At 35.1% G+C, this 27,195-nt stretch overlaps 1 protein-coding gene across 1 annotated transcript in view; it reads right to left on the reverse strand.

Moving 5' to 3' along the window:
• LOC145683461 (uncharacterized) overlaps positions 1–27,195 on the reverse strand; it is a 436,142-nt gene that overhangs the window by 16,197 nt on the left and 392,750 nt on the right. The window contains exon 2 of the mRNA XM_081754825.1: positions 5,801–5,896. Within this exon, the coding sequence (XP_081610951.1) occupies positions 5,801–5,896 (96 nt within the window). The remainder of the gene's footprint in view (positions 1–5,800; positions 5,897–27,195) is intronic.

Here is a 27,195-nt window from a genome sequence, read left to right on the forward strand (position 1 = left end):
GGGGGAGAAATATGATGATTTGTGTCCGATTGCCACAAAAAAAGTAAGATGAAATTAATGTCCCCCTAAAATAAGCCTAGTCTGTCTGCCCCACAATGTTGAAGACAACTCTGCTTTCCTGATCCTCCTGATTGATTTATTGATTGATTGATTGATCATCCTGATTGATCCTGATTGATTTTTAACTTCATAAATATTTTGAACATCGCTAATAAAAGAAGGTCTTACCCGTCCTCCCCCTCCCAAATGCTGAAGACAGATTTGCGCCGCTGAGCAGAGGGACTGTACGGGACGTAGATCCACAGCTTAACGTAGAATCCGAACCACAGTAAATAGAATAGGGGTCTTCCAAGGAAAAGGGCGTAAGCCACCGCTTAGCCACAAGGAAGATCACTTAAAATATTGTAATGTTATTACGACCGTAAGAACTTCCGTTCGTTATATCATACGAAAATTGTTGAACGAAAACTAATTCTTGAATTTTTCTGACAAAAGATAGCTAGAATGATTATCTCGGCCGAGGTTGTTAACGGAGTCAATATGTTAGCATCTTAACGGCTAACGGTGACTTACGTCCATCCGTTACTCCATATGTCTGGAACGAAAGGGAATTTTTACATTCCATTTTTTTAGTAGATAGCTAGAGCAATTCGAGTTTGTTAACGGAGTCAATTCATTAACATCTTAACGGGTAACGGTGACTTACGTTCATCCGTTACACCATATAACTGGAACGAAAGTAACTTTTTGAATTCTATTTTTTGCTAGAACAATTACCATGCCGAGTTCGTTAACGGAGTCAGTCCGTTAACACCTTAACGGATAATGGTGACTTACATCCTCCCGTTACTTACCACTGTAACTCTTGAACGAAAACGAATTTCTGATTTTTTTTTTTTTTTTTTTTTGCAAAGGTAGTAAAGTTGCACATTTTGTCGTTAGATGGCAGCAAATGTTCTCCAGAAGTTAACATGCATCAGACGAAACTGAAGCTTGCAATCTGTGATCCTTTTTACTGTCTGTCAATTTTTAAAATTTAACGTTCTTTTACTTTGAAAGAGAAATTTTACATTCATAATTACAAGATTACATCACCACGCGACAAACTTTCTTCCTTGCAAACGAATGGATAACCTCATTGTGACCTACAGTCTAACTAAAATTTCTGACACTATTAACTTCATAGAAAGTGAATTTTAGCTTGTTATGCTCTTTTGTAGTAGACCTCATATAATTTCCATGCGTATTATTTGTCCTTCAGCTGGAGCTCCTTACGAAACTGTGACGAAAGGGAGCTTCCTAGTTTGCGTAGGTAGAAGTTCCTCGCTGGCTAGTGATGAAATAAACAAAACAATATTGTTTTGAATAATTAAATATTAAGCGTTTGATATGTACAAGTATACACTTAAAGTTACAGAAATATCCTGGGATTAGAAGTAAATATAATATACACGACACATGTGACATGCCAATTATTATTTATTATTATTTTTTTTTTCGCTTTACGCACACTACCATATTCGTCTAAAAAGGGTAGGATTGGACACACATTTCATTCGGGTTTCACCTAAAAATTTAAAAAAATCAGTTCTAATTTTCATGAACAAATTTGTTGCACAATCTATTCCACTTCACATTCTGCCATGTTTCAAAAAAACTTCAGAATTCCATGTTCCTAAAACTCTGTACCACTCATCTTCGTTTATAATTGAGGTTGCACTGGATAGCTATATAAACTGGAGATAATACCTGCTTGTTTTTAACATGTTTTCCAGCCTGGATTGAACCAATGATTAAAAATAATACATGTTATTCACGCAAAAGGTATTTAAACTTCCACAAATCTTTATAATGTATAAGTCTACTAAATACATTAACTGTACTTCCCAAGCTTTTGTAGTTATGCAACCGAGCAGTACATTACTGTGTTGTGTGATTGCCTATGAGTAAGCATGGCTACGCAACGTTCAATTTTAAACAAATGAAGTTCTGGCGCATTAGTTTCCAAAGATATATTTAATGAAATATTTCTTTCTTTATAAATCTAATCATCAATGCCCAATATCATTGTATGTAATGTGAATGATAAAGAGTGAACGAAATGTTAATTGAACATATGGAGACGATGAAGCATGTCGAAGAACTAAGCGAAAAGCATCATTTAACTATTCTATTTTTACAATAACCCGCATATTAATGAACTTTCTGCTGAGAACAAGGTTATAATTATTGGGGCGTATACAATCACCTGACTACGATCCTACGGCTTTTGTAACAGGAGTGTAATTTTACATAATCTAAGGTGTATCTTATGAAAACTCTAGATTCTACTTTCTTCAAAGGTTATTCTGCATCCACCTGAATTAACAAAATATAGTGGAATATTTAAGGAGATGCGTTGAAACTGATGGCGAAAACAAGTCCAACATGATTTAAAACAAGGTCACGTTCGCTTTTATCAAGGCCGTGTCGCCCAAAAGAATGTGAGCCTGCATCAAGAAAGTCGGAGGCCTCTCTTCCTAGTTAGTCCATGCCAAGTTTTTAATTTTGTACTGATGACAACTTACAACATAACTAAATCATTATTATCAGAATCACGAAAGTGGGACCTCGAGGATCTGCGTCGTGTTTCGAATCTTCTTTAGGGTCTTCTTTAGTCTAAATAGCAAAATCATGTGCCGTAAAATAAATAAATAAATAAGCTTCTTGGCGGTTTATGTAATTTAATAAACTTAGAAGCACATTCTCTCACGAGACTCTTTGGTCCGTTCTTCTGAACCCCACGCCCTCATTTATGTAGTACTTGCTCCCTATTGGGGGCCTAGACCAGTGTCCCCATTGGTTTCCTGTATATAAATAAATCTTACGTTTACATGAACCAAAACACGCAAGATTTAAAATACCATGTAGTATCTTTATTCTGTATTACAGACAGCTTACGTAGATATTCAAACCAACTGGTGCAGTAAAATTTTCGAAAAGAAAGATAATACATTATAAAAAATAACGAAATAATTGTATTTTACATACTGAACAAAAACTTACATGTATGTATGTATGTATATTGACTAACTGGATACCAAAGAGTTCAAATTCTTAGGAAATCATCGTTACTCTTTTGGTTAACCTAACAGTCAGTGGTCTTTCTGCAATGACAAAAATACAAATATATTGCGTTGTTAGAAGCAGAATTTAGGAGGGTTTGTGGTTTCAGGTCAACCTTAACCGCACTTGCAGCTTACAAGCAATAAACGTAGCGTTTGGTAACGAAACGACGTCTCGCAAATAACTTAGGATAGTTGCAGTAATAAAAAATGTGGTTGGTAGCCAGAATAAATCCTTCTCAAACGAAAAAAAAAAAAAGATACCCACATATTCCTAATACAAGGAAATAGGCTTTACCTACAACGACATGAATAAGCCGCCAGTAAATTCGGAAATAACATTTTCTTATTCTTATTCTTATTATTATTTTAAGATTTACACATTACATTGACTACTGACCTAATTTGACCATCTATTTACCTTATGGTGCATAGGGTAGTGTATAAGTAAAGTATACTTAAAACAGTTACAATCCTGTTTTTATGTTTGGAATATTATTATCGTAATTTTGAAATTTCGAAGGTATTGTTCAAATTGCATTTTGGCTGTGCCATTATCAGGTTTTCACTGTACCTAAAGCATGGCAACCCGTTGCTCCGTGATTAATTTATTCCACCATTCAAGCCCTTAACATATCACAAAATGCAACACCAGATAGCGCACCACGCGACTTCTGGTTCGTTATTCAAGGCTTATTATATGGCGTAAAGTTTAGTTCGTGTCACCTACATCCAGAAGTTTGTTTCTAGTAAAACATTCGTTAATATATTATGGTTATTTATTACTTACATTCCCAATTGCAGAAAAAATCGACTTTATTAATTTTAACAAATCTTTATTATAAATATAGGTTATCTTATATATATATCAGCATAACTCTGGAACGCCTGAAGCAATTTCAACAGAACCTGGAACCCGTATAACTTACAATCTGAGTAAAAATATTATGAAGGCAAGACATACCTAGCACTCCTAAAGAGTGTGTGAAAAGGAGTGATGTGTAAAAATAATCGAAAACAACCGATATTAGTGTCGATTCCATACTTTTCTGGATCGCTAACACATCCAATGCTGTTTAAGTCAAGTTCAGTTCCCATAGGCATGGGAGTACGATATCTGTAGGAGTTGGACGTGGAAAAGAGGTGGCATATTAAATAATTGAAAACTACCGATATTAGAGTAGAATATAAAGTTTTCGAAGTCGCTGAGATTAACAGTGATACTCCAAAAGTCCAGGTTCATTCGCCATCGAAGGGGTGAAAAATAAAAAGTCCAAAATGCTCTGGTTAGTGTCGAATAAATAGCTTTCTGGGTCGCTTAACTGATTGGCGATAGTCTAGATGACATTTAAGGCCGACTTTTAGTCTAATAGAACAATAAGGTAAGTGGACAGGTGCTCTAGAGTTTCCGAAAATCCCAGTTTTAAGAGGGAAGGGGCAATATTTCTACAATTACTTTCACTACACTGAAATCGATGTTACCTGTTGTTTGTGATCGCGTCACGGAAAAACAGATGACCCGTTCGAAGAGAAATGTGGGGCATATTTGGTACATACCTCAAGCTGAAATGCATGGACAATAATTTGGGAATCAAAGCTGTGCACAGGAAAATATGTGTACTAAACATATATTTCATATGCGTACTAAACAGGTCAAAGTTTTCATCCACACAAAGTGTATTTAAGATTGAATGAGTTGTGTAGATCGCGTTCGATATACGTAGATTGTTCTTGTGATTGATTTCTTTCTTTTTCCCTGTCCTTGTTACTGATTTCTTTCTCTTATCTGTTCTTGTGACTAATTTCTTTCTTTTTCTCTGTCCTTGTGGCTGATTTTTTCTCTTTTCTGTCCTTGTGGCTGATTTCTTTTTTTTTCTGTCCTTGAGACAGATTTCTTTCTTTTTTTCTGTCCTTGAGGCATATTTCTTTCTTTTTTTCTGTCTTTGTAGCTGATTTCTTTCTGTTTTCTGCCCTTGTGTCTGATTTCTTTCTCTTTTCTGTCCTTGTGGTTGACTTCTTTTTCCTGTCCTTATGACTTATTTCTTTCTTTTTTAAACAAGAAAAATCAAATGAAGGTCGAAATCGAAAATAAGGATATTCTAGTAAGATTTCAATGTTTTATATCATGTTCTATGAATATGAAGTTCTCTGTAGTTAAGCAACTGTAATTAAACAACGAACTGCTGAGTCGGCTAATTCTACAAAGGTTTTCGGGCTCTGAAGATACATTATTAGTACCCCATAAAAGATAGTACGAGATAAGAATTTTCGAGACAAGATACGAGACCATACAGAGCTCTTCCAAACAAAAACTGATACACTTTTCGAGACGAGACGTCACTTTCACGACATCTTTCCGAGAATATATACCCTAAACACTTGTTTCGTAGACAAGTCTATTCTTTAATGTTATAAACTGATATTCTCAACCATGTACAGATTTACAAACCACTTAGAATTGAGAACCGTAGTGATCACTGCGTTTGAAATATGCAGATGCAATCCCAAATATTAAGCTCTAAAAATACATCTTTAAATAACGCAATTGATGATACTTTATTTTTCTATTTAAAATCTAAAGAATATTCAAACAAAAAAAACTTGAAGTAATTAACTGGAGCACGCACACTAAAGAAACATCAAAATTGATTTTAACAATTACACAGAAATAACAAATATATCCGCAATCCACGTACCTTTTTGAGATCCTTATTCGGCTCACTTTCATCCGCTTTCCTCTTCTCTCCACTCTGTTTCGATGGTACATCCGGGGGTTTATCCTTATCCACAACCTGGAAATACAATAAATATAACATTAGAAGCAATTTACGACAAAATGGAACAAGGATGCAATTATCACTAAAGACATATTGTATAATCTAGATAAAACTAAAGAGGTTGATTCAGTTATATTGAGCCAAAATCAATGTATCTAGGTACAACACAAATCACAATGGTGAATGCTTGAGTAATGTTGATCTAAGTGTTCGCGACTGCACATGCCGGTTTTCTGTAATACGCAATATCCTTTAAGGTTCTCAAAAGTAAAAGTATAGAGATGTAAAACTTGAAATAATTTAATATGGACTTTTATTCGTCAAATGTCAAGCATGTGTCGGCCATTTTATCTCACGATCATAGTCATACAAGATCGTGGAACTAGCAGCATCTGGAGAGGAAAACACATACTACATACTTCAATGATAATTGAGCTTCGAAAATAATACGCTAACACCAATTACTCAATAAAATTTATGTACGCATTTTTTACGGTCTCTGTGTATATGTGTGAAAAACATTGTTCTTTTTTTATTTTAATTTTCCGTAATTAGACAGTAAGCAACTGGCAAAAGTATATTTTTTTTGGTGTTCCTTACGAGACGACAAACATGATGATTCTCGTATTATTTCCGAGACTAGACAAGAAATTACTCAAATCTCGTGGCCAATAATAGTTCAACTAAGTCTTATACTTCAAACAGTTTGAGTGTGACGCGATTCATTGCATAGAAAATATAAATTGATAAAGTGATCGTATGAACAGAATGAAGAACATTTATTAACGTTTAAAGACATGAAAGTCATTATACAATATGCTCCAACAATAAACATGGTTTAATTGTTGTTATATCACACCCTTCGTGAACATCTCCTGACGTGGAATGATGCTCATCAATTCTAGACGAAATTAAGGAAAGAAATCAGACCATAAATTTTGTACATAAATTAACAAAATGAACTAAGAAAAATTTCGAGATGAAATGAGAAAAGTATTTCAAAAGTCCAGATAAACGAGAAACAGTTCTTCGAGAATCCAGATGAGACGAGACGAGGAAATCTTATTTCTTGTCTCGTCTCGTGTGCAACACTTGTCCGTTAGCTTCAGATCGTCACGAATTTCGAAAGAATAATAAAGATTGGTTTCTATTTGTCTTACGTAATCGTAGCCTACTTTAAAAAAAATCTTATGTATCGGGAAGAAGAACCCACAGACAAATATATCATCCTGGGTTTCGTAAGTAAGCTCTGACTAGAATGAAGATTCTTTTCTATAATGTTTAGTTGTTTCATCATCGATCCACTGTTTCACAAAAGAAATAGATCAGAAAAACAAAGCTACAACAAACCTCCGAAGCAAAACATAACAGAATACAGTATAAACAACCAATCCAAACTTCAGCAATGTAACAAGGACACTTGGGAATACAGAACTGGAAATACAGCTGTATCTTCTAGCGTCTGGAAATCTACTGGAAGCGAAATGTCCACGAATCACAGAGATAAAGAACCTCGCCTGATTTGTCCACTCTCTCTTAGGACTTTGGGAGGGGTATGTAGATAATTTTATTTTTGAAAATAATTTCTTTCTTCTTGTAACGTAATAGTCCCAATAAATGTATATTTTATATATATTTTGTATAAGAACATTTGTAAGAGCGCAAAGGATAAAAACTACATAGAGGGAGAGATAGTCTAGAATTGATAGGCCTATGTCTGAAGTGAGCTACCATCTGGTGGGCAATCTCGGTACTCGGTAGAGAACTAAACCGGGCCGTTACGAATTTGCCTCACTTTGGATTTCGCAGGTAAGGAGTAATGACATATTTAAGTTACTTCTATTGAAAGGATTTAATCTATAAAAATGTAATACTTCAATTTTATTTAGACTATATGTAAATGGAAAAGGAAGTCTTTAGGTATCATCCCGGCATATTTAGGTCTCATGGAAAAATATATTTGGTCTATATTAACCTTCGAAATTTAACCTGCCACGAGGCCTTATGCAAACTAATCATTTGTGCTCACAATTAAAATTATTAAACTTGTTATTCGTCTTGAGACTTTACGAAATTAATGGTTTAGAGTATATAAAAGATACCGTATTTAAATTACGATTTCGATATTGAATATTTATATTACTTGTTGTTCTTCGTTACATTTTCACTACTTGTTTAACGTGTATAAAAAGCATATACTTTTCATGTTAATAAAATTGTTGCTTTAAAATTAGTATTATATTTCCCACGATATCTATTAATAATCCTTGTGCTGGCCTCCGTTGAATTTATAGAATTCACTAGAAGCCAAGCATGTTACATAATTTTTAAGGCTGCGAAATCCAAAGTCCATCAAGTGGGCAAGCATAAAAATTACAGCTGTCTTCTTGATGAGATATCGTGTGGGAAAAAAAAAAAAAAAATATTGAAAGTTGTGAGCACCTTAGAGATTTATCAAGTGTAAAACATGAGTGAACATAATTTAATTTCTTTCTCGGATAATGAAGATTTTACTGAAAGTTATGAAAGTGATAAAGGTGAATTTAATCAAACTGTTGAAACTGAAAATGAAGTTGGTGTGGGTTACCCAAACGCCCAGGTTTTTAGAGAGCCACTTAATGTTGAGTTGAATGCACGAGGTTCACGGGAGCCATTTCGTGCTGAACAAACTGCACACACAGCCAGTGGGTTATATGGTGCAGAATTAAATGCACACTCCTTTAGAGAACAATACTGTTCTGAACAAAATGTACAAGCTCCGTGTGAGCCCTTTAATAGTGAACATTTTTCACAGACAATTAGGTACCCATGTCCACGATGTGGCAATATTAGTGGTGCAGGTAAACCTTATGTAGGCCAATCAAAGGTATCTTGGACTAAGGTTCCGATGCGACGCGGAGTGAATGTACAGTCTGTAGGCCAAAATAATCTTGGACAAGGCACAGATATACATCAGCGTAACATTTATTTTTCAAAACACAATAATAAAGGTACTCCCAATGTACAGGGTAGGCAGGATCAGTTCATGAAAAATGAACGAACTGTGTCCTATAGGAATGAAAATGAAACGCAGTGTAAACAGTATAATGAAAGTAGAATGCCGTCTTCATTGGCACAGATGAATTTAATGCAGCCAAATATGGCACGTCCTGCTATTCAATGTAACTTTGATAAATTACTAGGGCAAAGTGTTTTCCGTTCATTGGAACAGCAAATTAAGTCATTACCTATAGTAGATGGCACAGATAGCCATTCTTGTTTCATCTTTCTGGTTAGGTTAGATGAGCTTATAAGGAGGTATGACTTGGAATTAGAAGCTATTTTGGTAGCAAGTCTAACCCAAACTAGGGGTGAATTTAACAGAACCTTTCATTCTTTCCTTACACGTTGTAATGATTGGGAGGAAATTTGTACTAATTTGCTATGTAAATATATATCCACAGTAGGTCGTACACAATATGTACGAAAATTCTTCTACCGATTAATGAATGATGGGGAAGAACTTGGAACATTTTTCCAAGAGAAAATCAGTGTTGCCAATGTTCTGGGTATGACATACACTGAACAAATATTTTGTAATATTGTAACCAGTCTGGTTTTACCAGAAATATACCAAAATTGTTTTGGGGAAGCCATACCATCTTCAGTTTCTGAATTGTTGACCATAGCGCAAACTTACGATCATTTTGTTAAATATCAAAGAGATTATATGTCACTTAAAACAATGCCACCTGCTATAAATATACCGAACATTTTTGAAGAATCACAAAATCATTCTAAAATTCAAAAACAAGTTTCTGGCTTGCAAAATGAAAAACGTAATCTTATTAGATGCTATAAATGTGCTGGCTATGGACATACTCAGCGGTTCTGTGTTAGTGGAAAAACTATGCGTACATCAGTGCCACCTTCAAAAACACTAATTAATATGCAGCGTGATAAACAAATATTATACATCATAGTACTAATTGCGGGCATCACAAACTCTTGTTTATTGGACACAGCTTCTAGTATCAATTTGATAAGCAGAAAATATTTGCGTCAAATTATGTGTCGTGTTCCTATAAAACCTACTTCAGCAGAATTAGTGACTACCACTGTTGATGGTCATTTGGTTGAACTTCATGAAAACACAGAAATTAAATTTTCAATTCAAGGTTGTGAATTCAGTGAAACATTTTACATCATAAACTCTCCACATTTTGATTTGCTGTTAGGAAATCACTTTCTTTTAAAATGGAAAGCAGATATCAAATTGAGTGCCAAACAATTTATAATTGAACAGAAGAATCTAACTGTTCCTCTATTTTGGAGGGATTATTTGTCTCCAATGGAAACTACTCGTCCTATATCTCATTCCAGCGTCTCCGATGCGGTCCGGAGTCACTCTAGAGAGAGGCCCAATGGACAAAGGATCGTACGGGAAGGACACTGGAAACCAAAAACAAATAAACAAAGTGCCCGGCAGAAACAACACTGTACCTTTCTGGCAGCAGATTCCGGTGGACCGGAGGACCAGGCCACAACCAAGAAACCAGGTAGTGAATACCTTGTTTATTATCATAATAAAACGAATAGCATTAATGACATATATGATGAATGTGATTCTGACAATTGTAATTTTGATAATACTTCCTCTCTTTCAGTTAAACTTGTAGAACAATACCCAGATTTACCATGTTATGTTGAAAATCTTTGTGAGAAATATAGTGATGTTATCACTGAACAACTAGGGACAATAAAGGGGTTCACTTATGAAATAGAAATGGAGGATGAAACTCCAGTACGTCTACCCCCATATCAAATTACAGGCCCTAAACTTAAGGCTCTTGATAATTATATAAATCAGCTTATCGACAAGGGAGTGGTTCGTGAGGTCGATTTTTCTCCTTATTCGTCTCCGTGCTTTTTAGTTCACAATAAGGACGGTACTCCTAGACTTGTTATAGCATACTCTGAAATTAACAAGAAAGTAAGGGTTAATAGTTATCCATCCCCGCATGTAGAAGCTACTATAGCGAATTTAGGAAAGGATACCATCTTCGGAAGATTAGATATAAAGCAAAGTTTCTATCAGTTCTCTATCTCTGAGAGTAGTAGAAAATATACTACATTTTGTACACCTAACCGTTTATTAGAACATTTAGTTCTCCCAATGGGATTTCGTTTGAGCCCATATGTTCTTACTAGTTTCATGTACAAAATCTTTGGGGATTTAGTAGGTAAAAATCTTGAAATTTTTCAAGATGATTTCCTTATTCATGCCTCAGATATTGAAACCTATAAAAAAGTATTAGAGGAAATTCTTGAACGTTTTCGAAAATGGGGAATTACAGTTTCAAAAAGGAAAACACAACTCTTCCAAACTAAAATCAAATTCCTAGGTTATGAATTTGAAGCGGGAGAAACTAGAATTGATCCGGATAGGATTGACACAATTCTTAAATTACCTAAGCCCAAAAATAAGAAAGGTGTAAATCGTATCTGTGGGTTTTTTAATTATTTCCGAAAATACGTGAAAGATTATGCGGAAATCATGGAACCTCTTCACCGCTTAAGATCCAATAAAATTAAATTTCACTGGGGTGAGAGGGAAGATGAAGCCTATAATAATATTAAGCAAGCATTTGTTGAACATGCTGTATTACAATTACCAGACATGAATAAATCTTTTGTCATTCATGTAGATAGTACTTACAAGAAACATTCCGCTATACTTTCTCAATATGATGATGATGGCCTTCTTAGACCCGTATCATTTTTCTCTAAGAATATTTCATCAGTAGATTGGTCTAAAAGCATATATGAACTTGAACTACGTTCTCTTCTCCTAGCTATCGAAAAATTTGAAATGTATCTTATAAAACCATTTACTGTTTTTTGTGATAATTCATCAGTCACGTGGTTGTTACGGAATCATAAGCGTCAACGTAAGTATGGTACATTAATTGAAAAACTATCTAAATATTCCTTCAAGGTTGTTTATCTCCGCAGTAAGCAGAACTTTTTATCTGATTTTATTTCGCGCACGAACAATGGTGTGGAATTCTATACTAATGATCCTTCAGTTAATGAAATTGAAGAATTTGAAGGGAAACCAGTCAACCTTAGTTTCGCCAATTTTTGGAGTTCACCCTTGTTTAACAAACCGTTAAAAGAACATCAAATGGAAGATCCTGAAGTACGGAATATTATCCAAGAAGTGCGGCGAGGTCAAAGGGCGGATGAATACTGTCTTAAGGACGGAATCTTAATGAAGAAGACCCGAGGCAGAAGAAACCATGGTTGGAGGATAGTCATCCCTAAGGAAATGGTGTATCCTATCATGAAATATTTTCACTGTGATGAGATGGGCGGATTTCACGCTGGATATTCCAAGACGATAGCGAAGATAGCCTCCAGATGTACCTGGAAGACCTTATACCGTGACGTCAGAGAATACGTGAAAGGATGTCAGCGATGTCAACTCTGTAAGGACACCAACAGAAAAAAACAAGGAGTTTACTATAGTAGGAAAGTTACTACGCCAAACAACAGCTGGTATTTGGACACTGTTGGCCAGCTTCCAAATTCTGGACCTTATCGTCATATCCTCGTTATTACTGACGCAGCATCACGATTCGTCATGCTACAACCTTTGCGTTCCTTGAATTCCAAGGTTATATGCAAACATTTAATGAAGTTGTTCATGTTAGTTGGACAACCTCAGAAAATCATTCATGATCGTGCTCAGGTGTTCTGTAGTCATCACATGAAACAATTTCTCTTTAGTTTAGGTATCCAGGATGTGAGTACAGCTCCGTACAATCCTAGCAGTAACCTTTGTGAAAGAGTGAACAGAGTGCTTAAGAACATGCTCCGTGTTTATTGTAATGAACACCAAAATAATTGGGCTGAACTGTTGGACAGAATCCAATTCACCTTAAACTGCAGTAAGAGTGAGAGTACGGGATACGAGCCATCTGAATTGTTTCTTGGCAGAAAACTTTATACACCTTTGGACGTGTTGTGGGAAATAGACTTCGACGAGTTAACTAAGGCGCCGGATAAAGAAGAAAGGTTGAGGAGAGTCATCATCAACATTGATAAAGCCTGGCGTAGAAAGGAGAAATGTTATAATAAAAATAGAGAACCTAGTAATTATTCGGAAGGTCAGAAGGTATTGGTTAGGAAGTTTCAAAAGGCTTCATTACTTAAACATTATACTCCTAAATTATCCCCCTTATTTTATGGGCCATTTGAGGTCATTAATAAACCTACGTTAAACACTCTATGGTTAAGAAAATGTGATCAACCTAGTGTTGTCATTAAGAGACACGTAAATCACATTAAACCTTATGTTGATAACAATAATGAATCTTAATAAGTATTTGTACCTTGTAATCATTGTTAGATATTTTTGTGGGTTTATTATTTTTTCTTTGCAGAGAGAAGTATTCCATATCCTCCTAATACTTTGTAAAGCAGGCATGGCAATAAGATGTAATATATAAGAGAGTAGTTTATTATAAGATTCTGGAAAACTGTAAGTAGAAAATTTTTGGTCAACAATTCATATTCCATTTATTGTGGACTATTCCTTTTGTAGTAAGGTTAGTATCCTATATAGAGAGAGGGGTAGGATATATTATGTAACGTAATAGTCCCAATAAATGTATATTTTATATATATTTTGTATAAGAACATTTGTAAGAGCGCAAAGGATAAAAACTACATAGAGGGAGAGATAGTCTAGAATTGATAGGCCTATGTCTGAAGTGAGCTACCATCTGGTGGGCAATCTCGGTACTCGGTAGAGAACTAAACCGGGCCGTTACGAATTTGCCTCACTTTGGATTTCGCAGGTAAGGAGTAATGACATATTTAAGTTACTTCTATTGAAAGGATTTAATCTATAAAAATGTAATACTTCAATTTTATTTAGACTATATGTAAATGGAAAAGGAAGTCTTTAGGTATCATCCCGGCATATTTAGGTCTCATGGAAAAATATATTTGGTCTATATTAACCTTCGAAATTTAACCTGCCACGAGGCCTTATGCAAACTAATCATTTGTGCTCACAATTAAAATTATTAAACTTGTTATTCGTCTTGAGACTTTACGAAATTAATGGTTTAGAGTATATAAAAGATACCGTATTTAAATTACGATTTCGATATTGAATATTTATATTACTTGTTGTTCTTCGTTACATTTTCACTACTTGTTTAACGTGTATAAAAAGCATATACTTTTCATGTTAATAAAATTGTTGCTTTAAAATTAGTATTATATTTCCCACGATATCTATTAATAATCCTTGTGCTGGCCTCCGTTGAATTTATAGAATTCACTAGAAGCCAAGCATGTTACATTCTCTAATTTTTTGAAAGCAGCATAAAGATAAACCATTTCAGTCTGTATTATATTAATGGTATTAAAAAAATGAAATTTAAATTGAAAAAAAAAAAGCTTTATTCAAGTGGGGAGATTCAGCATATTGCTGCTCTCCCACCTAACCATTGTCAAGGAAATACATTCGGTTATACAAAAAGACACAACCAATCTAAAAAGTAGTATGTAGTGCAATTACTCCTAACGATTTCCATGAAGTGTATCTATTATCTTTAGGTGTAAGAAAAATATTTAACTTGATATAGGATTTCCAAAGGTTGAATTTGGAAAGTCTGCAAAAATAAATTCGAGATTCAAAATTCTCATAAAATAAGGTAAATCTACCGTTCTTAGTTGTAAAAAAAAAAAAAAAAAGATTCAGTTCGCGGTTCCCACAAAATGAGGTAAATCTAACATTTTTGGTTGTGAGAAAATATTTGGTTAACAATTCTCATAAAATAAGATGAATCTAACATTTTTTGATTATGAGAGAATATCTAGTTAACCCTCCCATAAAACAAGGTAAATCTAGTAGTTAATAATCCCAACAACACAAGATAAATCTACCGTTTTTGGTTATGAGAAAATATTTAATTAATAATTCATAAAAAATGAGGTGAATCTAAAGTTTTTAGTTGGAGAAAATATTTAGTTAAGAATTCCCACAGAAGAAGGGAAATCAACCATATTGATTATGAGAAAAGATTAGTTAACAATTCACATAAAATGAGGTGAATCCAACGTTTCTGGTTGTGAGAAAATATTAACAATTTCCTCAAAATGAGGTGAACCTAGCGTTTTTGATTGAAAGAAAATATTTAGTTGTACGTATTCCCACAAAACGAGATGAATCTACAATTTTTCGTTGTGATAATATATTTAGTTAACAATTCCCATAAAACGAATCTAACGTTTTTGAATTTGAGAAAATATTTAGTTAATTTCCACTAAACAAGGTGAATCTACTGTTTTTGGTTATGATAAAATATTTAGCTAATAGTTTCCATAAAATAAGGCGAATCAAAAATTTTTGGTTGTGAGAAAATATTTAGTTAATGATTCCCAGAAAATAAGGTAAATTTCCCAGTTTTGGTTATGACGAGAGATTTACTTAATAATTTCTACAAAAAAAAAAAAAAAAAAAATGTGAATCTACAGTTTTTGGTTCTGAGAAAATATTCAGTTAAAAATTCTCATAAAATAATACAGATCTAACATTTTTGATTATGAGAAAATGTTTAGTTAACAACTTCCACAGAACAAGGTGAATCAAACGTTTTTGGTTGTAAGAAAACATTTAGTTAATAATTCTTACAAAATGAGGTGAATCTAACGTTTTTATTATGAGAAATATTTACTTAAATATTTTCACAAAGCGAGGTGAACATAACATTTGTGTTTGTAAGAAAAATATTTGATAAGTATTCCAACAAAATGAGATGGATCTAAAATTTTTGGTTGTGAGAAAACATTTAGTTAACAATTCCCATAAAATAAAATTAATCTAATATTTTTTAATTTGAGAAAATCAAATAACCAAAACTGGTAGATTAACCTAGTTTTGCTGAAATTAACTAAATATTTTCTCACAACTAAAAACGTTAGACTCGCCTCATTTTATGGGAATTATTAACTATTTATTTCTGATTGTGAAAAAATAATTAGTTAACAATTCTCATAAAATAAAATGAATCTAACTTTTTTTTTATTTGAAAAAAAATAGTTAATAATTCCCATAAAATGATGTGAATCTAACGTTTTTAGTTGTGAGAAAATATTTATTTAATAATTTCTACAAAATGATGTAAGTCTACAGTTTTTGGTAGGTTCACATCATTTTGTAAAACAGAAGCAAAACAAGAATCGAATTGATATTTAGAGGAAGGAGCGTTACCCCGTTACTACATCGTCAATATTCTACTGAAGACTCCTCTAAAACTACTTTCTCGTTAAGAGATATTATAGTCGCGCCGATCAATGAACCGATTTCCAATCATGTAGCACAATCGTCTAAAGCAGGAGACAAAGCGCTTGTCGTTGACTGCTGATGACTTTAGGTCCTTGAAAGCACTCGGCTGTTGCCACATCAAGCCCACAAACAGCTGGGGAAGTTCAGCGTTGTACGCTAAATTGCAACACAGCATTAACACAACGTGCTTTCGGGTCAGCGAGAGTAAACAAATGGGTTGGGCCAGGCCGGGAGTAACAACAGGGAAAGGAGTTATACCGGACAGCTAAGCGGAATAGTCACAAGGGGCAACAGGATAACACATCTTTCTCTAAATGTGAATTTGTTTCTTATTTTAATCAGAATATAACTATTTACAGAGGTTCCCAATGATTATCCGTTCAGTATAAAAGTCCCTCTTAAGGTCTATATTTGATTGAAATTTATTTATTATAAAATTTTAAAATATTATAGGCGTTTAGCGAAATCAAAATATCCAAAGATGTAATATATCTATTGATAGATCTAAACAATCAGAACAAAATCACTTGTATGGGTGTGAATCCTTGTATATAGTTTTTGAGAGAATCCCGGTTCGAGATAGAATCGAGAGAATCATAAAGTCGAAACTGACGCATCAAGATAACCAATTATTACACACTTATCACGCTTTTCCTTATGACCTGGCAAGATGACAATACACAGTATGGTTAATGAGATGCAGCTCAAAATTACGATTCTCTTAATTAACTTTATTTTTTGTATAACTATAATATTGTCTAAAGATAAGACATGAATCAATGGATATATCACATCCAGTTAGACAAACTGAAATGCTTCAAGATATTATCTGATGCATTGAAGAAATCGAGGAAAATGGGTTTTTATGGTTTTATTCGTCGTCAATAAGTTTTATCTTTATTTATATTTTTTACTGAAACATATTGTATATTTAAAAAATACATGGTTAACTAGCAGATTGTATCGATCGTTATTTGTCTTCTAATGGTGACACACACAATCCTAACCGTGACATAAATAATCCTAACAGTGACACATACAGCCCTAACAGTGACACATAGCCCTAATAGTGACACAGTCCTAACAATGACACATATAGTAGTAACAGAGACGTACACAGCCGTAACAGTGACACATATAGTCCTAAGAGTGTTACGCGTAGTTCTGACAGTGATACATAGCCCTAACATTGGTACAGAGTCCTAACAGTGATACACAGTAACAATTACACATATAGTCGTAACAGTGACTTACATAGGCCTAACAAAGACACATATAGTTCTAACAGTGACACACATAGTCCTAACAGTGACACCTATATTCTAACAGTGACACATAAAGTTCTAACAGTGTCGCAGTTCTAACAGTGACACATAAGCCTAACAGTGACACACAGTTCGAACAATGACACACATACTACTTGCAAGTATTCGAGTTTTGAATTCTTCAACTATGTTCAGAATAAACGTAACTGAAAGAAATCACCCAATCATGGAAAACGAACATCCTCTTTTTTTCTTTCTTTCTTTAGAAAAAAGTAGCTACAAGGAATACTAATGCTATTTATAGGTTGAAATAAATATACCTTAGTCGCTACCCGTCACTCACAATTCGCATTGATATTTCGCAATAGGAAAAGGCAATGAAGGTCAAAATATAGAAATAGATCAACTCTAGACGTCTATCAGGGAATGTAACGAAAAAATAAAATCAAAACCCAAATTCGTAAACATACGACGAGAACTCAACAGCTGTTTGGAGAGAAAAAAAATATATCGTAAGAAAAAGGAAAGAATGGCGGAGGTGGTGTAGGTAGCAGCGTTCAATCGAACCAAGGAAGGCAAACAGAAAAAACTGAGGAAGTAAAGGGAATAACGTATGCAAAAGAGGAGAAGAATATAGCATCCCAGAAAAGAATGAATACCTATCTTCCCTGCGGAGGTACGCACAATGGAGAAGAAAGCTCACTGCAGCAGTCCTTTGACACACACACACACACACAAACACACACACAAAAGATACGAATTCGTCTAAACATTTGTTTTCGCAAGAACAAACGCTCATGGAAGTCAGATCTTACCCTTTCTTCTCTTTCCACTTTTCTTTTAAAAAGCCTACGCACCAACCTACACATACACACAAATACCAAATCCTTTCTTATGCACATAATATAAACCATACAAAACACGAAGACATTCATAAATCAAGAGCTGAGAGACAGCATACTGAGGCTTCTTGTCGAAAGGAGAAAATGCACTTTATTGATTGTCATCTAACAGAATCAGAACATATTAAAAGATGACAATGTTGGTGATGAAATACAAGGTATGGCAGCTAAAAGTGTTTCGGACATTAATACTGAATATTTTTTAAACGATTTCTTTATGGTTACTAGGCCTATTATGTATTTCTTACTTTATTTGTATTTTTACATTACATTAAATTACAGTAGCATAATCACAACAATAGCAATATTACTACATTACAGTTACCTGACTGTTGCAAAAGCTTTTCAAAATGAAGTCTTTCTTGGAGCTGACAAAAGTCAAGACGACGGAGCAAGTTGTTTGTAACCTGTCATAACTTATCTGTGCAATGGCGTCAGAAATCTTTGCTTTCAATTCGTCCAATGCGGTATACCTTACTCTTTAATTCATTCCACAGAAAAAAATCACACGTAGTAAGATCCCGTGCTCTCGGAGGCCACAAGTCCTCTGATATTTTCCTCTCCTCCCCGAACACTTCACAAATTGCAATCAAATCTGGTTTGATATATGCGCTGTTGCAACATCTTGTTGAAGAAAGGCACAACATCATTCGTTCTCACTTAGCTGCTCTACAAATGACAAAACAGTCGTAACAGATAACGATGTGAGCTGATAGTTCCAGTAAGGAGGAATGAACCTACTATCCTGCGTGCCGAAAAAGCATACTAAACACCTATCTTACGAATCATAAGGGGGGATTTCAATTGTTGATCTGGAGTTCGTATCGATACAAATTCTCTTAAAGCCATGCTTATTCAGACATAAAATACAGTGAAGAATTCGTTTCATTCGACGTAATGATTTCCTGTAGCCATCTACAGTACCTAACGCGTTTCGCATAAATCTGAAGTTCTGGATAACAATGATTGTGCATGGTTTAAATTTTAAATCTAACTTCAGTATACGACGACATGTTCTAATCAGACATTTCTGTTTCTTCGGATAATCGCCTACTTGATTTCTGAGGCCTCTGCAACGTGCGTCTGCGCATTTTCACAATATTGTCTTCAGTTTGCACTTTCTTCTATGTTGCATGCTTCCTGTTACAAATGAAATCAGTATTAAAGAATTTTGTAATTAGTTCTAGTGTTGCATACTTCTGAGGAGGTGGTGTGTTGAAAAACGTTTCACTAAAATATGCTCTGACATTATTAATGATCTCAATGTAAAATATCTTTCCACTACGAAAATACGCATCTCAGGATTTAATACGCCATTTCACAACTCAAAACTCAGTAACCTTTAAAGAACTATTTGCTTCAACCGCTGCTCATAACCCCTCTCACATTACATTAGTAAGCGTGCAGAACAAATCTGGGCTGGCCACAGCCACTGTTGTTTACAAAAAACTTCACGTGCAAAAAAATTCCAGCAACAAATCTTACTCTGGAGTCACTAGGTCTACCTCCCACGAATATGCCCTCTAGGCTAAAGAAGAAGGAATGATTAACAAAGGTGAATAATAATGAAAGAATTGGTGAAATAAGTGTATGGGAGGAAACGGAAGTGCCTCCAGAAAACCCTAGGACACGATGTTGTCCATTACAAACTGGCCTGTCCTGGGATCGAACCATGGAACCCTAGTGCTCTACCACTGAGTCACAGTGTCCTCCGGAAAGGTTCAAGGAAGTACAAGTTTATATATATATATATATATATTGTTTTCTGGCCACAATAGGAGTGAACAAAGTCTTGTAACATTAAAAGAAAATAATCGAGATTTCAACAAACTTCTAGTTTACAATATCTTCATTTCGAGAAAGTTACTTCTAAGATTACGATCATCCGTTCGTAGGTGCAAAAGCTTTGTTGTTATATCGTCCAACACCAATCAACGCCTATATGCCTTCCTCACTAGTCTAATGGTTAATACATGCACTTTTGCTGCACGTAGTTCAGAGTTCGACTCCCGGAGAGCCTTAAATTTGAACGCATTACGGTATTCGGCTTCCGCCTTAAAAGGTTAGTCCACGTCTCATACAGCCCGGTAGCCAGCCCAAAAATGTAGGGGGGCCCGGCCGAAGTTAGGGGGGGCCCGATCCAACCATATTATAGTTCATTTGCAAGCCTACAGTGAAAATTTTAGGAGGGGCCGGCGAAAATTTAGGGGGGCCAGCCCCCCTAGACCCCCCTGGATACGGGCCTGGTACCCTTGGAGCTGAAAGGAGACGCTAAACTTTAGTAAAAAAAAATGTTCTCAATTGTTCTGTTCCCCATGTCCCCTGAATATATACACAGTTCATCGAAATATATTTTCTACCAAAACGTTCCCAGAATATACTTGGTTGTTCATGAATTCATTCTGCACTACATTCAATCTGGGATGATACCCTTTCCTGAATCTCTCTAATCGTTTGGATAACTTTTTTGTTATTGATTTTATTGTTCTCAATTTCCGTCAACTCTATTCTTCATCCACTGACTCTTCTTGAGCTTAAAATTATGGTTCGTAATCTTTGTGTTTGTAACGTGTAAAACGAAAAACTTTTAAAGCCACTGCAATCCAGACCGCTTTCTCTCTTTCTGTACGTATTTAAAATAATCTCAGACAGAATAACTGCTTGCAACAGGATTCCCGATTTCTACGGAAGAACGCTAAATGTTTACTGTTTTAACACTACTCTCATTTTTAAATATATCCAACAATCTTAACTGTTTCGTTAGCCTCTTCGTTAGCATAGTTAGAAAATTAATCTACGATTTACATATCATCTTAAATTCCGTCATAGATAGAACACGAATGATATTTAAGATACTGTGAATCGAAATAATAAAAAAATATTAATTATACTAACTTTCATGAATTCCGGAGAAAATATATGTTTCAATACAATCAATTAGTAACGGCAAGGCAATCATATAAATAAATACGTGACTTCGGAATTCGGAATTAGATTTCTGGGCTTTCGGTATCTATGGCCATGTTAGCCCGTCACGTATGAGGGATGATGTCTCACGGCTTCACACTATCCAAGGATAGGGACTGGGTACCATCCAGGCATTTTCCTGCAGTGAGTGAGGTAAACTCAGGAAAGTCTCACTCAGAATGGCTGGCCTGAAAAAGCTTTTAACACTTTTTTGACCGAGTGACCTCACCGGGAATCGAACACATGACCCCTCGTACCAAAGAGGAGACTATGCGTTAGTGACTATGCTACGCGGGGGCACTAATATGTGACTTAATTTGACTTTGCAGATGTAAATATAGTAATAAAACAGACTATTATTCGTCCTGCAATCTTCCAATGTACATTCGGTTAATTTCACGAATATTTCTGACCGATACTTAGAAAAGAAAAGAAAAGAAATCGTCATATTTATGTCATGTTGTTTAAGGTGAAACTGAATGCTTACGAAAGAATGTATGGGATGAGTGTATGATGATTTGAGAAAACACACTGAATCGATTTTGCTCACCACAAACTCATATGGTCTAAAATCGAACCAGAAAACTCTCACATCAGAGACAAACGCTCTACCACTGAACAACCATGCTAGAGTGATGTTTGATTTAGAAATGAAATGAAATGAAATGAAATCTTTAAGTTTTATATCCCATGGTTATGACGGCTAGGCTAAAGGAGACGGTGATGATAACAAATGAATGAAATGGTGGAATGAAGAAAGTGGAAGGAAACGGGAGAACCCGAGAAAACCCACGCATAAGGTGTTTGTCCACCACAAAGCTCACTTGGCGCGAGCTGGGATCGAACCAAGGACCCTATGCACCAGATGTGAATACTGTACCATTGAGTCGTCGGGGCCCGTTGGTTGATTTCGAGTTTAGCGTCCCGCCCAGCACCGAAGCTATACGAGACGTGCATGTATAGTTTAACGTGGGTTCCAAACCACATGAACTCCCATTGGGAATCGAACCTGGAACAATATAGTCACGACAGAGTCTCCAGGCTTATGTGCTCAACTCCAAAGAAGAGAGAATTACATTGAATGCATCTAGCTAGCATTTTTATTTTTAGAAAATAAATCAAATATCTGCGAGACGGAGAAAGGAAATAACATTTGTATACACAAAATGTAATCAAGTCAGAAAAAGTCACAGAAAAGCATTACAAAAGATCTCATCCAATTCTGAGAACTGAAAGTTCAAAAGAGCAAAAAAACAGAAATTCAGCTTCTACAAAGGAACTCCTTTACAGAAATCTAACGAAAAAACAGCGTTTGCGGAGAACAAACTCGAGCATCTGGCTTGTCCACACGCTGTCGTACTCCTTCCATCCTAAAGCACAAGCACGCTTTTATTCTCCCAAGCACTTTGGCTGATTACTGTGGATAACCAGCCATCTGACTGATCTTGTCAGGAACGGATTTAAACCAGGAAAAGAGAAAAATAAGTTAATAGAGAAGAAGCAATTAGAGGTTCTAAGACGGTTATATAGAATCATTAAGCAGAGTCAATACAAAAGGCGATTATACTACTTAACTCCGTGAACAAATACTTAAAAAAAAAAAAAAAAAAAGTTTCTCTAGCTTTTCTACAAGTCACACAACTTTAGGAACAAAATGGTACAACTTCATTTCACCTCAAAGTTGCTTCGCTTGATTAGGAATATCAACGAACACAAATTGGAAGTCTTTAAGTTAAATCGCACCACTTTTGTTAACAATAAGAATTGTGTTCAAATTGGACAGAATTGTAGGCAATTTCTGGAAAGTATATGTATTTCCTTCAGATCTATTAAAGGCCTCGCGAAGGACAGAAGAACACAAGAAACAGACTAATGTACACTCATGTCCAAAATTATTGTCGCATACTTATAAATGTATTCTTGTAAGAATATAATGTAATAATGATTTTGCAGGGTACTTTTAATACTGATACTATGAGTATAGTCGGGAAATGCATATTTGTAGCAAATTTCATAGGAAAAGGAAATGAAATCTTTGAGTTTTACGTCCCACGGTTATGCCGGTTAGGCTAAAGGAGACGGTGATGATGAGTAATGAATGAAATGGTGGAATGAAGATAGTGGGAGGAAACGGGAGAACCCCGAAAAAACCCACGCACACGGTGTTTGTCCAGCAAAGGGGTCTGGGATCGAACCCGGGACCCCAAGCACCAGAGATGAACGCTCTTCCACTGAGCCACCGCGGCCCTTCATAGGAAAAGGATTGCAAATACAAAAATTAGAGTGAGTAACATAACATGTTGCTAAATAAACAAGAAAGTTTAATTTTCGTTTTATTGTTCTTATTTACTGCTCTTTTTACAGGAAATTTTCCACATAAATGTCTTTGCCGATTATACATATACTAACGTTATGAGAAATACCGGAAGAATTCGTTATCAAATTATATTCCCACAACCTATTTATAGGCATGCGACAATAATTTTGGACATGAGTGTACATTTCTGAGCATCATTCTCTGTCTCACATTCTAATATTGAAAGGACAATAACCACTTCCACAAATTAAATTGCTTGACGATTACATAGTTAATAATTCATCATTTTTTTTCTTTCGAGAAAAAAATTAGAACGTCCCATGATTATGCCCTGTAGGCTAAAGGAGACGGACGATTAATAGAAGTGACTGATCATGAAAGAAAGTGATGGAATGCAGGCCCGTATCCAGGGGAGTCTAGGGGGTCTCCCCCCTAAAATTTTCACGGGAGGCTTGCAAATGAACTATAATATGGTTGGATCGGGCCCCCTCCTACATTTTTGGGCTGGCTACCGGCCTGATGGAATAAAAATGTAGGAGAAAACAGTAGAACACCGTTGGACACGGTGTCACCTACCATAAACTTATATGGTATGAGATCAAACCAGAGACCTCTTTTACCAGAGATGAGCATTCCACCACTGAGCCACTGTGCCTTGTAACAGTTAACAGTTAGACTCGGTAAGTTAACTGAAAGATCCCACTCTGATCCAGTGATGCCAATTCATGGGAAAATCCCATTTTGTGGGCCTTTTTTTTTAGATTAATTGCTCGAAAAGGGATAAAGGGAATTTTCATCGCAATTGGCAGCAAATTTGGGACAAGAAAATTCTCTATGGGCGGAAACTAGACCATTGACTCCTCAATAATTTTGAAATCAGTGTTAATTGTCTAATTTTGTTATTGGAAATGAGTGCTAGTGCGGAAGTAACTTGTGATTCTCAAAAAAAAAAAAAAAAAAAAAAAATCCAGGAAATGTAAATTATGCCCTGGTATTTTTTAAATACAAAGAATATTGTATAATTAACAGGAAAAAGTAAAATGCAAAATGAGAAACAATCAACTTTGAAAACTTTGTACACATAACGACCGAAGAATAAAGTTCTAGTGTCCTTACGTTCATTATAATGTGATAATACTTAGAAATTATGCAAAATACTAAATCCTGATGACAAAATGTACTCGTTTCTCTCCAACATCTTCATTAGTTTGTTTCAATTAAGAAAAATAGTTATTCATCGATTACTTGCTAAAGATAGATCGAAATTTACGGATAATTCATTCATATTACCATCAGAACAACCGGCATTTAGTTCTGTGGTATTTTTTTTTTTTTTAATTTCGTCAATAATTCTGCCTACGATTCTCGATTGACGACAAAAATCTCGAATTGTTCCCGAGGAATAAACTCAAAACTGTGTGCATTATAATTGTATAATATCTACATTGTAGGCAGGGGAAATACACAATATAATTTCATTTTTCATATTTATCTCTTTTTAATTTTAATTTTGTAATTAAAATAACATGGAAAATTCAAGAGCAAAATGGGAATTTCTGTCTCTCGAGATGGGATTTTCTAATGTTTCAGGTTGGAATCACTGCTCTGATCAGCAGTGGCAAATATGCATAAAAAAAAGGATCATTTTTCTTCATGAAACTGCAAAAGGTATTTAATGATTATGTTAATTTTAACACCATCAGAACAAACGGCATTTAGTTCTTTTTTTTTTTTTTTTTTAATTTCGTCAATAATTCTGCCTACGATTCTCGATTGACGACAAAAATCTCGAATCGTTCCCGAGAAATAAACTCAAAACTGTGTGCATTATACGTAATTGTGTAATATCTACATTGTAGGCAGAGGAAATCTAGTTGCTCTAGAAACGACTTCTTAACCTATTTATACGCTTTGTGCAACACATCCAGTAGCTATACGGGACTTGCAACAAGCTTTACAAGATTTAGAAGATAAAGCTCTGTTTTGTTGTGAGACATGTTGCGAGCCGATCTATCTCGAGTTTCTTTTCCAATAAACACAAAGGAAAATAGTGTTGCAGTTGGAAAACATGCTTATAATAGTTTCGAAATGCCCAACACAACAACGTAACAAAAAAAAAAAAAAAAAAAAAAAGTTACACTTCGTAGTGACTGACGGTTTTAATGCGGAAAAGAATAAAAAAGAGAAACGGTTAGCTTTTCTGCATATAGGAGACGAAAATAATGAAAGAAAGTCATTGATTCTATCAGTAATATCATCACCATCTGACATTATCGTATTCTGCTATTATCGGCAGATCACTTGCCGCAACTGAGAAGCTTCCATGCTCCATGGTCTTCCACTAACCGCTTTCTCTTCACGTACGATTTTTCTGTTTTGATATCGTCCATTAATTGTAGTCTTCTTCGCCCCTCCCTCTCTTTCCTGCCACCATATCTTCAAGCATGTCCCTCATGATACAGTTCCTTCTTTGTCAATGTCCCAACCAGTTCCCCCTCCTCTTCTTATTAATATCTGAAATTGTTATTTTCTCCCCCATTATTTCTAACACCCTCTCATTCGTTTTCCGCTCGACCCAGCTAATTCTCTCCATTCTTCTCCACACCCACATTTCGATAGCTTCCAGTCGTTTTTCATCGTTTCGCGTAATGTCCATATTTCTGACCCATACAGTGTAATACTCGACGCGAAGCATTTTATGAGTCTTTTTCCTAAACTGTTTATTCAAGGTCCCATAAAATAGTATTTTCTTTCTCCTTAAGGCTTCTTTGCCATTCCTATTCTTGCTTTTATTTCACCTTCACACTTCACATAATCAGTAATAACACTATCAAGGTATCGAAAACTAGACACTTGCTCTATTTTCTCCCCTCCTACTTCTGTATTTGACACCGACCGCTTCGTTCCAATCAGCATGGCTTTTGTCTTTCTCATATTTATTTTCATCCTATATTCTTCACAGCCCTTCCTCAAAGGTGGTGTTTGTCGTAAATATACACGAAAATCCAGAACAGTATCCTTTTCTTTTCTAAAAAAAAATCACTTCATTTTCGAGAAGAACCAATGAAAGTTATATTTTCTCCTTATCGTACATATTATGGTGCCGTCTACTAAGCACAGTTGCAGCTTGCCACTCGTATGTTGCATAATATATTATGTTGCGCGCAGGAATACATACTACATATATAACCGTACCCAGCTTGTTAACATTCCGCAACACTTGTTGTTCGTGTTGTGTTGCAAGCTGTGATGTACATAGTATATACTAACTACTACTATGATTGTAACTTTTATGAAATTCAAGTTTGTTTCTAGCCTCTGTTAAGCTAACTGAGAAGACTTATCCACTGTTAGAAACAGATTTCAAAATTAGCTTAGACTACAACAGGCTCCGTCAATTTAATTGCAAAAAAATGTATTATCTTATTATATAATTATTGCCTACTGGGAAATTAAACACGTCATAGAACGATGGTAAAATATTTAATAACTTACTCAAAGTAGGAAAGATTTCAGAA

The sequence above is a fragment of the Thermobia domestica genome, chromosome 1 (assembly GCF_964235325.1).
Source record: "Thermobia domestica chromosome 1, izTheDome1.hap1.1, whole genome shotgun sequence".
Classification (NCBI taxonomy): Eukaryota; Metazoa; Arthropoda; class Insecta; order Zygentoma; family Lepismatidae; genus Thermobia; species Thermobia domestica.